The following is a 12,652-nucleotide window of genomic DNA, read 5'->3' on the forward strand; positions in this document are numbered from 1 at the left end:
AGACTGGGGTGGCATTAAAGTTCATGAGAGTGTAAAGGCAGGCGTCCCAATACTTTTGATAATATAGTGTGTGTGTGTGTGTATGTGTATATATGTATATATATATATATATATATATATATATATATAAAGACATGCTGGTAGGTTAATTGGCTCCTGTATAAAAAAAAAAAAAAAAAATTGGCCCTACTGTGTATGTATGTGAGTTAGGAACCTTAGATTGTAAGCTCCTTGAGGGCAGGGACTGATGTGAATGTACAATGTGTATGTAAAGCACTGCATAAATTGACAGCGCTATACAAGTACCTGAAATAAATAAAATAAATAAATAAATATAGAAAAAAAAAAAAATTATATATATATATATATATATATATATATATATATGGTGTTACATTAGGGTGTGCATCCCAAAGCTCAAAAACACGTGTGTGAATATGTAAAATATATATATATATATATATATTATATATATATATTATTTTTTTTTAATATACATTTTTTATATATATATATATATATATATATATATATATATATATATATAAAAAAAAAACCATATATATATATTAAAAAAATAATAATAATATATATATATATATATATAAATATATATACATATATTTTACATATTCACACATGCGTTTTTGAGCTTTGGGGTGCCCCCTACTGTAATAATCTGGGTACACTTACCCTTCTGCGGTCCATAAAGTGATCTCAGTCGCACATCACACAATACTTACAAAAGTAAATGAACATTTTATTGAATTTCAGCATTTTCATTTCCTGATAGTTTGTTGAGATCTCAGTGAATTGTGTTCATAACCGGCAACAAAACAAATTCAAGCAATTCAATTCATCACAGCTGAAAAAATGGTCACAGCAAAAAAAACTGCAAAACTATAGTCCATTGTGTGAAAAAATGTTTATAAATGAACCAATAATGGGAAAATAAAAATAAATGTGCATTTATTAAGTTTTTGTATTCAGGCTTATAGAACATCGCAACTGTAATGGTTGTATCACGGCTACAGTGCACAGGCTACTGCACTATTACCCCCCAATCCCCAGGTCAGTAGGGGGCTACAAGGCCTTCTGTTATGGGGGTGGAGGAGGGGATGAATGTAGTGAATGTGAATGGACCTCTCCACCGTCCTGCCAGTAAGCTCTGCTAAATCCCTCTGCCGCAGGGACAGACGGAACTTTCTAGTACTTTTAGTCACAGATCCGTGTGAATGGAACCGCGCTACATTCCAAAAACAACCCACGGCAAGGTTCAGGTAAAGGGGGGCGGTTTGGGTTTAGGGGGATGGTGTATGCAACCAGGTTTCATGTTACACCCTGAAAATGAGTGGAATATTACCTACCAGATAAGGGGGGGGGGGGGCATACTTCCCACCAATGTAAGGGGTCATTCTTCCCAATAATCACCAATGTAAGGGTGGAAAGGGTGGCATACATCCTACCGACTACCAATGTAAGGGGGGAATACTTCCCACCAACTACCAATGTAAGCGGGGAAAGGGGGAATACTTCCCACCGACTACCAATGTAAGGGTGGAAAGGGTGGCATACATCCTACCGACTACCAATGTAAGGGGGAAGGGGGGAATACTTCCCAACAACTACCAATGTAAGGGGGAAGGGGTGAATACTTCCCACCGACTACCAATGTAAGGGGGAAGGGGGGAATACGCCCCACCAACTACCAATGTAAGGGGGGAAGGGGGAAATACGCCCCACCAACTACCAATGTAAGGGGGAAGGGGGGAATACGCCCCACCAACTACCAATGTAAGGGGGAAGGGGGGAATACGCCCCACCAACTACCAATGTAAGGGGGAAGGGGGGAATACGCCCCACCGACTACCAATGTAAGGGGGAAGGGGGGAATACGCCCCACCAACTACCAATGTAAGGGGGAAGGGGGGAATACGCCCCACCAACTACCAATGTAAGGGGGAAGGGGGGAATACGCCCCACCAACTACCAATGGAAGGGGGGAATACGCCCCACCAACTACCAATGTATGGGGGAAGGGGGGAATACTTCCTACCGAATACCAATGTAAGGGGGGAAAGGGGGGAATACTTCCCACTGACTACCAATGTAAGGGGGGGCATACTTCCCACCAACGGAAGGGGTCATTCTTCCCAATGATCACCAATGTAAAGCGGTCATTCTTCCCACTGACTACCAATATATGGGCGGTAAGGGGGGCATACCTCCCACCAATGTAAGGGGGGCATTCTTCCCACTGATCACTAATGTAAGGGAGGGGGGTGTATTGCCCACTATCCACCAAATTTAAGGGGGGGCATACTTCCCACAGACCACCAATGTAAGGGGGGGGCATACTTCCCAATGCCAAACAATGTAAGGGAGGGGAATACTTCCCACAGACCACCAATGTAAGGGGGGGGGGGCATACTTCCCAATGACAACCAATGTAAGGGAGGGGCATACTTCCCACTGATCACCAATGCAAGGGGGAGGGGCATTCTTCCCACTGATCACCAATGTAAGGGATTCGTTTTGGCAGGAGCTCCCCAAGACTCGGTTGTTTTTCTGGGGTAAAAAGGTTGAGAAAGGCAGACCTAGTGAGTTACCAACCTGGAATAAGTAAGAAGGAAGGGAGTCTATTTTTCTTTTTGGACTTTGCTGATCTCATGCCTGTTCCTGGTCAGTACCTTACTAGGTAGAGAAGTCAGGATGAAGATGACAGCCTGGGGTCTGCGCCTTTAGAAGCAAGTCAGCATTTTTAGGCATCATTCAGTCCTCCCAGGTTCACTTTGATACCTCTCTGACGTGCCAGTAATCTAGATTTGGACATTCTGCATATAGAAGAAAGGAGTGAATACATAAGCGGCTGGGGTGCAGAAAGAAGTCCGGAATTCACAGACTGGAAAATGCCGATGAAGGAAATCTGCTCTTTGGGTTTTATATTGAAGTTCCAGGAAAGGTAAGTCTGTACATCGCAGGCTCTTCCATCACACTTGTCCATCAATGTGTCCTTTGGTTGTGTTCTATCAGGAGTCCGGTTCCATCGAGTGTTCCTACAGAGGGTGTCGGTCACAAGTCTGTCAGCTGGTATTTGCGGACAATTCCGTCTCTGCAGCAAGTGTAAACCAACTTCTCAGAGACCGCCACCTGGGAGGGAAGATGGGGACATTTATCAATGGTGTCACAGAGTAAGGCAATGCTGAATAGGAGAAGGGAGACATATTATACACAGATTTAAAGATGAACTCTGGTCGGAATTATTTATTTTCTATCAGTATTGTAAAAGTCCTTTTCTACCTGATGCTGCTGAGGACGTCTATGACGAAACGCGTACAGCGCCGTATCATCAGTTCCGTTTCCGGCTCCAGGAGGAACGCATTGTGTTCCAGCTGCTTATCCATTGCACTTTTAAACCTATGATACTGTGAGTACCTGCCTTATATTTTTCAATAAAATCTTATCCAACGGTATAACACGATTTCTGCCCTTTTCTCATCTCCCACGAATGTACCCCTTACCCCAACGCTCTGAGGAACTTAAGGAGGACTTGGAGTAGGATCTCTAGGAGGACCCAGGTACCTGGGATTAGGAGACCCCAGGGGACATCCCCATCCATTTCCCTAGGAACCTTAGAGAGGCCCCCCAGGATACCCACTCAAGAGTGTCAGGTCCATACATCAAGACCCCCAGAGGAATCCACATATATATATATATATATATACTGTATATATATACACACCCGCTCTATACCCCTGTGTGGGGTGGGTATTTACGGTGAGTGTGCTACTTACTCCAGGGATGAGCACCCCACCACTATACCAACCACAGGGTTACCACTGCCATCACTACCTGAGGATCCATGGTCTGTGTTGCATGCTATATATGGACTGTTGCTGATATCTAGTCACCATATATTTGTTGCACACTGTCATTTATCATAGTTATGCACACTGCCACTTTATTTATTTATTCATATATTTATTAATATTTTGAATAGAGTATTGGGGTCACCATATATTTATTCACCCTTTTGTATATATACGTTTATGGTCACATTATTTATCGTTTTTTAACATATTTTTAAGGATTCACCACTATTGATTATCGTTTAGTGTTTCTAACACTCCACAGCACCAGTCACTTTTCTTTCAGTCTACTTGAATGTGTTACTGATTTGCATTGGATTTGTATTATTATCAGTGTTTGACCTTGGATTATTCATGTACCCTTGTTATTCTTTATAGAACACTGATTTACTGGTCACCTAGGCAGCGCCATACCCCTTCTCTTTAGCACCATTTCTACCTTTACCAGATATTATATTCTCTTTGCAGGCAAAGCATCAGATGCTGCTCAATCTTTGGAGAAATGCAACATTTACAGCACTTTACGTGTAATCAACATCCTATATACAAGACTGGTGGCTGCTGTACCCAATCCTGCCTCTGAAACCTCCCCAAAGTAGTTGGAGGACTGGTGAATCTCAGACTGCTGAGCTGTGTCACCTATTCTCCCCACCCAACTAGGCTGAGCCCAATTCACACTAATGTGATGCAGGAAACGCACAAGATTCGCTGCGTTTTCCCGGATTTCACCCATCGCTTGGCAATCGCACGCCGTCCATGCGATCTGCTGCAGGTGTCAATGATAGATTGTTCGATTAACGACACCCCGAAGCAGATTGCAAAACACAGTGCAAATGTCAAAATCTCATCGCATGGGTGTGAAAGATGGGATTCAGGGGCAAGAAAAAAAAAAAAAGGGTCCTGCACCATCTTGGTGCAGATGGGATGCGATTTGAGCCATACAAGATGTATGGCTCAAATTGCACCGTACAGACATTGCATGTGATGTGCACAAGAATGCGGTGTGATGGGACAAGCATGGGAGCGGCACATTACCACACATGTGAAAGTGATAAACGGGGAACATGTGAACCCCTGAAATGCATATTAGTCATGAGGGTGGTTACCGCACATGTGAAAGTGATAAACGGGGAACATGTGAATCCCTAACATGCATATTAGTCATGAGGGTGGTTACCGCACATGTGAAAGTGATAAACGGGGAACATGTGAATCCCTAACATGCATATTAGTCATGAGGGTGGTTACCGCACATGTGAAAGTGATAAACGGGGAACATGTGAACCCCTGAAATGCATATTAGTCATGAGGGTGGTTACCGCACATGTGAAAGTGATAAACGGGGAACATGTGAACCCCTGAAATGCATATTAGTCATGAGGGTGGTTACCGCACATGTGAAAGTGATAAACGGGGAACATGTGAATCCCTGAAATGCATATTAGTCATGAGAGTGGTTACCGCACATGTGAAAGTGATAAACGGGGAACATGTGAACCCCTGAAATAGATAGGACCACCCATCCTAATAATTATCTAATAAAAGTCCACTTTGAACTCTAACAGCATTGGTATGGTGCCTTTTACTGCTTTCAACATACCTGAATTTCTCTATCGTTCATTGACGGACGCAGTCCTCTGATGCATATCAGTAGGGTAATACCGCCCCCTACATGAGTAGGACACTAGGCAGAAAGAATTTCTGGCTACGCCTATGGGCAGTCCCGGAGGGTACACCCTCTCTCTTCCTGCATAGGATGTCAGTTTTAATCTGCCTAGTCAGGAGTAAGGACCTAAGTTTCTTGCTGGGATCTTTGGTCCTGGCATAGAAGTCATTTTTTAGTAGTAAGGGCGATCAGGGTGTATTTGGCGTCTACCGAGTCTTTTCGCAAGTCTGACTCTCTCTTTGTGCTCAGGGATGGCCCAACGAAAGGGCTGCCTGCGTCTGCTGCGACTGTTTCCAGATGGATCAGACAGACGGTGGTGCAGGGTTATTCCATTAAGGGTCAGGTTCCACCTTTCCCTGTCAAGGCGCACTCTACTCGGGGGCGCTGAGTGCTTCCTGGGCTTTTCACCATCAGGCATCTGTGCTTCAGGTGTGCAAGGCGGTGACCTGGTTGTCTGTTCACACCTTTACCAAATTTAATAAGGTGGAAGTGATGGCATCTGCGAATGCCTTCTTTGGCCACAAGGTTTTGCATGCCGCGGTTTAGGGGGTCCCTTGGCCTTCCTTTAGGGTGTTTTTCTGTTTGTTTTCAGGTGGACCTCATCTGGTTGTTCTGATGATTTCAGTGTTGCCTGGTTGGCCATGGGGACTGTTTTTTCTTTGTTCTGCTGTTCCCACCCCTCATTTGGGTACTGCTTTGGGACGTCCCTACTGATATGTACAGGCTGGTGAGACAGGGGAATCTCTATTAACAATATGATTACTCCTACTCCTGTAACAACAATATGTATGGACCCCAGTGTTTATGCAGACTATTGCTCTTCCCTGCAGACTATTGCTGTGGTGATGTACAGGCTAATGAGACAGGGGTCTCTACTAATAATATGATTACTCCTACTCCTGTTGGTACTGCTTGGCAGTAGTATATGCACTGTGCTGATCTGGACCTAAGTGTTTTCTGATTTGGCTTGTCACATCTTGCGGTGTGGTGCCTCCATCTCGGATTTTGTTTCTGCTGCCTTTGGCTAATTTATGTTCTGACAGTAATACTACCACTACTTCATGTTTATATCATCTTATTGAGTAACATATCATCACTTCCTTCTTGGGGGTGATATTCCATCACAATGGATGTATATTTTGTGGGCGGGAACCTCATGCACACGCCCTGGAGAGGGAGGGTCCCTATCCAATTGTATCTGGTTCTTGGAGTCATTGTCTAGTATATAAAAGCATAGGCTTAGACATGCTTTCCAGGCTCTGAAGAAGAGGCGATACCTCGAAACACGTAAGCCTATACAGCTTCGGGGGACAATCCAATCTTGATCTCGAACCTGATGACTCTATATTTTGTCTGATATGCCTTTATCAAGAACTCGTTTGTGAGTATTTTTTATTCCATTATTTTGATAAACTTTTTAAGGATAATGCACTAGGCTGGTGCACCCTTGTGTTTGTCATTTTTGGTGGTCCCTACTGATATGCATAAAACGACTGCGTCCGTCGACGAACGATAGAGAAAACTGGATTTTTGACTTACCGTAAAATCCTTTTTTCTTAGGTTCATTGACGGACGCAGCACCCGCCCCTCTAATTCTTGAGTGGGTTAGTGTACTTTTCTCTGACACTGCTTTGATACAAAACGGACATCCTATGCAGGAAGTGAGAGAGTATACCCCCTGGGACTGCCCATATAGGCGTAGCCAGAAATTCTTTCTGCCTAGTGTCCTACTCCTATAGAGGGCGGTATTACCCTACTGATATGCATACGAGGACTGCGTCTGTCAATGAACCTAAGAGAAAAGGATTTTACGGTAAGTCAAAAATCCATTTTTTTCTGGAGAACCCCCCCCCCCCCCACACACACACATTTCTTGGGGTCACTTTGATATATGGGGGCAGCCTCGCTGAAGGATTCAGCCTAATTAAGCACTTCAGCTCTGAAAGGTTTTACCCCCTTAATGACCAGGCCATTTTTTGCGATTCGGCACTGCGTTACTTTGACTAAATATTGCGCAGTCTTGCGACGCTGTACCCAAATACAATTGATGTCCTTTTCCCCCCACAAACAGAGCTTTCTTTTGGTGGTATTTGATCACCTGTGCAGTTTTTAGATTTTGCGCTATAAACAAATAAAAGAGCGACCGTTTTGAAAAAAATATATATATTATTTTATTACTTTCTGCTATAAAATATTCCCAATAAAAAAATGTAAAAAATCTAATTTGTTTTATCAGTTTTGGCCAATTTGTATTCTGCTACATATTTTTGGTAAAAAAAAAAATCCCAAAAAGCGTATTTTAATTGGTTTGCGCAAAAGTTATCGCGTTTACAAACTATAGGATAGATTTTTTAAATTATTTATTTATTTTTTAGTTTTTATTAGTAATGGTGGCGATCAGCGAATTTTAGCAGGACTGCAACATTGAGGCGGACAGATCGGACCCCTAACTGACATTCTTGACACTTTTGGGGGGCCCAGTGACATTACTACAGTAATCAGTGCTAAAAATATGCACTGTTACTGTATAAATGAAACTGGCAGGGAAGGGGTTAATACTGGGGGTGATCAAAGGGGTTAATGTATGCCTATATGTGCTTACTAACTGTGGGTGGGGGGCTCTGTGACAGGCAAACAGAGATCGGTGTTTCAGCTTAGCTGAAACTCATTATCTCTCTGTGCTTGGCTGACAGTAGACTCGCCTGCTTTGTTTACATAGGCAGGCGGCTCTCCTGTCAGTTTCTCTGAAGATCACTGGAGTCTGGCGGCATTCGAGCCCGCTCCTTCCGCAGTCTGGCTCCTACTGTGTCTAATCACAGCAGGAGCGCGGCTCCGGTGGCACGCGTGCGCCTCCGATACCGCGTGCACATAATGACATGTAGCATTGCCCCCTAGAGGACTACTGATAAATGAGACCTTTGGATTCCCCTGGGTTACCCGTAGCAACACTTAACACTTTATGTTCTTGGCTCAGGCAATGATCAGTCTAGGAGTTGTTGTTTTTGTGGTTTTATTGTATATTGGGATGGGAGAAGGGATGAGTGGAATACTCCAACTGTTGAACTATTCACAATTCAGAGGACTTCTAGCTTAAGAATGCGGCAAGGCTGCTATTTCATCCTGCCACTTGAATGAAGCTGAGGTAAATGTTCCTATTTGTATTTCTTTTCAGGGTACTCCCCCAGTACCCCCTTTCTATGTACTTGCTGACACCCATCCACTGACTATACTCCCGGAGTGGTCCCCTTCCTGGGCAGACCCCTGGGCAAGATCCTCTGTACTCACGATACTGTTTTTCCAGATTCTCGCAGTGCCCCCAACTCCTCCAGTCAGCTCTCCTGGACCTCTGGGTTCAGTCTCACTCCACTGGCTCACCAGGCCGACCGCCTGTGACCATCACCAACTGCAGCAGAAGAGCAGGCAGCCGCCACCCTCCTTCTGGGACTTTGCTTCCCGCCAAAAGACCCCCTGCCTCATGTGCCTGTGGCTTTTTATACCCTGCCCCATAATGCACCGAGACCCCTGTCTGTGCCAATCCCTGGGACAGTACCAAAAGCCTGTGTGTCATTGGCCAGGTTTCCTCCAGCATCCTATGTGCCTCCCCATTGGATCAGCCGGGGACACTCCCTTAGACCAGATGAATCACACACTGTGCACACTGAGCAGACCTAACTACAGATCCTGCTCCCTGATAAGCAGACAGCAATATAGATTTTACCTGCTGCTCCTCTGATAGGCAGACAGAGCCAAAACTATACTCACTACCTAGCACCTACCTAGGAGGGTGCTACACACGTATTTGTACGTGATTATGCGCAGCCGAGCCGTCCTGCCACAGTAAATCTGTGTGGGGCGGTTAGCAAGTGGTTAATAAGACAGTCGGTGACGTTTAATTACTTGCCGCCTGCCCTATAGCAGATTGATGGTGGCAAAGTGTTTGCATTATCCTGACTGGCTGTCATATGATGTCCAGCAGGATAGATCTCTCGGCGCGCAGAGCGGCGATCGGTGCTGCGGTGTGTCACTGACTCACCGCATCTCCGATCCCGGTAAAGAGCCTACTGACGTAGGCTCCTTACCATGTGACCAGCTGTGTCCAATCACAGCTGGTCACATAGTAAATAGGAAGTGCCGTTGATTGGCTTTCCTCAGTTTGTGCCCGATAGCCACGAGTACAGGAGGGCCGATCTGTGGCTCTCCTGACGGGGGGGGGGTCGGTCTGTGCTGGTAATCAGAGCCAGGGCCTGGTCGCAAGTGTCACCTTTTCGATCCTGGAAGTTCACCCACTGGTGTCAGTAGTTTTTTTTTTTTTTTTTGATATTTTAATTGTATTATTTTTTATCATTTTATTTTATTTTTTTACAATGTCACTGACTAGGACTCTGTCCATTCAGAAAAGGAAGGAGCTGGTAAATAACACATCTATCAACCCCTTCCTGGTTCTCTATTGTGACACATCCCCTGCAGCAGCCGACAGGAGAGGGAAGGGAGAAAAGTGTGGGGGGACCAAGGGGGCACACAGGGGCCCAGAGACAGCAGAACACAAGTGAAGTGGATAGGAGGAGTGGCGGGGGCAGCATACAGAGGAACCAATCTTCTCCATTTTCCTCCTGCAGCTACAGGAGGAAAAAGGAGGACAGTGATTTCTCTACATGCTGCCCCCACCGTCCCTCCTATCCAGGTGTACAGGGGAGCCGCACAGGCCCCCTGGAGCATGGGGCCCGGTTGCAATTGCAACCCCTGTAGTAACGCCCCTGGTACCAGCATATACCCGTGTACAACCATTGCTCTCTATAGGCGGTTGCATGAAGTAACTGTGGCTCCCGGGCAAATGTGACATCATATGGCCCAAGGCTCTCGTGCATAAGGTCTAATATATCAGCTATATAAAACCAGTATAGTAATAAAAATAATAATAATCAGTATAAATATTTGGAAACTGCACAATCGGTGTTGAATAAAGTGCTTACCTTGTACACAGGTTCACAGTCTGGTTCTGTGAGCTCTAAAAGATGGTCAGAATCCTGCTGGAGGATGAAGCAGGTCCCATCACCTGCCAATAAGAGAACACCAAACACAAGGAGTAAAATCAGGAGAAAGTCTATTATCTGCATGTAAATAAGATTTGTAGGCCATTGCGGTTATGCTGTCTAACTTTCCCTTCCTCTCTGGAAGGGTCTTACTGCAGAACTGAAGAACAAATATGTCTTGTAATACAGCAGGGGTCTCCAAACTTTCTAAACAAAGGGCCGGTTTACTGTCCTTCAGGGTTTAGGGGGGCCGGACTGTGGCCATGGGGAGTAGAAAATGTACCAGCATCAGCTGGAGTAAACAATGCCCCATTATTGGTGTCATTGGTAGGAATTGTGCTCTATCATTGGTGTCATTGGGAGGAATTGTGCCCCATCATTGGTGTCATTGGGAGGAATTGTGCCCCATCATTGCTGTCATTGTGCCCCATCATTGGTGTCATTGGGAGGAATTGTGCCTCATCATTGGTGTCATTGGGAGGAATTGTGCCTCATCATTGGTGTCAGTGGGAGGAATAGTGCCCCATCATTGGTGTCAATGGGAGGAATTGTGCCCTATCTTTGGTGTCATTGGGAGGAATTGTGCCTCATCATTGGTATCATTGGGAGGAATAGTGCCCCATCATTGGTGTCAGTGGGAGGAATAGTGCCCCATCACTGGTGTCAGTGGAAGGAATAGTGTTCTATCATTGGTGTCATTGGGAGGAATTGTGCCCCATCATTGGTATCAGTGGGAGGAATAGTGTCCCATCATTGGCGTCAGTGGAAGGAATAGTGCCCCATCATTGGTGTCATTGGGAGGAATAGTGCCCCATCATTGGTGTCAGTGGGAGGAATAGTGTCCCATCATTGGCGTCAGTGGAAGGAATAGTGCCCCATCACTGGTGTCAGTGGGAGGAATAGTGCCCCATCATTGGTGTCATTGGGAGGAATTGTGCCCCATCATTGGTGTCATTGGGAGGAATTGTGCCCCATTGTTGGTGTCAGTGGGAGGAATAGTGTCCCATCATTGGTGTCATTGGGAGGAATGGTGTGTGTGAATTGATATAAATCTGTAACCAGAGCTCATATCTTACGCTTTTGTACTTAAGATTTTTTATCACAAAAATGGTCTTCAATAAAGAATAATATTTTTATACATCTATAGTCACGTTGATATTTGCTGCTAAAAAACCCCAGGGGGCTCCTTCCTTTTCTCTTGTGCCCCATCACTGATGTCATTGGGAGGAATAATGCCCCATCATTGGTATCAGTGGGAGGAATAGTGCCCCATCACTGATGTCATTGGGAGGAATTGTGCCCCATTGTTGGTGTCAGTGGAAGAATAGTGCCCCATCATTGGTGTCAGTGGGAGGAATAGTGCCCCATTGTTGGTGTCAGTGGGAGGAATAGTGCCCCATCATTGGTGTCAGTGGGAGGAATAGTGCCCCATCATTGGTGTCAGTGGGAGGAATAGTGCCCTATTGTTAGTGTCAGTGGGAGGAATTGTGCCCCAACATTTGCTTAACCGCTTGCCGACTGCTCACAGTATATTTACTGCGGCAGTCGGCCCCTCACAGGCAGAGTGACGTAGGTCTACGTCGCTCGCCTGTGAGGCTCTGGGGAGCGAGCGCGCGCCGCGGAGGCGCGCTCCCGCGCGGTCACGGACCCCCCCCGCGCGTGTGACCAGCGGACCCGATGTCCGCCGGTCACTCGGCGATCGGCGGGGGAGAGGGAGAATGTCAGGCAGCTTGTGTAAACAAGCCACCTGTCATTCTCCTCGCTGTAAAGACACTGATCTCTCGGATCTAGTATGTAGATCCGTTGATCAGTGTCCTTACAGCTCAAGCCACAGCCAATCACAGTAGAAAGCACGCCCCTAGGGACACACACAGCCCCTCCCTCCCAAATAAAGTTAACCCCTTCACTACCAGTGTATTTTTACAGTAACAGTGCATATATATAGCACTGATTACTGTAGAAATGTCACTGGTAACCCCAAAAGTGTCACAAATGTCAGTCAAGGGTCCGATCTGTCCGCCCCAATGTCGCAGTACCGCAAAAAAAATCGCAGATCGCCGCCATTACACGTTAAAAAAAAAAAAACA

The 12,652-nt window shown here is 45.5% G+C and overlaps 1 protein-coding gene across 1 annotated transcript in view; it reads right to left on the bottom strand.

The window, feature by feature from the left end:
- Positions 1–2,676: 2,676 nt before the first annotated feature.
- PAAF1 (proteasomal ATPase associated factor 1) overlaps positions 2,677–12,652 on the bottom strand; it is a 74,582-nt gene continuing 64,606 nt past the window's right edge. Inside the window, exons 11-12 of the mRNA XM_082244294.1 lie at positions 10,506–10,588; positions 2,677–3,150 (exon numbers count right to left, since the gene is read on the bottom strand). Coding sequence (XP_082100420.1) covers positions 3,073–3,150; positions 10,506–10,588 — 161 coding nt within the window. The 3' untranslated portion in view covers positions 2,677–3,072. The remainder of the gene's footprint in view (positions 3,151–10,505; positions 10,589–12,652) is intronic.

This window comes from Pelophylax lessonae, assembly GCF_965119305.1.
Source record: "Pelophylax lessonae genome assembly, chromosome: 2".
Classification (NCBI taxonomy): domain Eukaryota; kingdom Metazoa; phylum Chordata; class Amphibia; order Anura; family Ranidae; genus Pelophylax; species Pelophylax lessonae.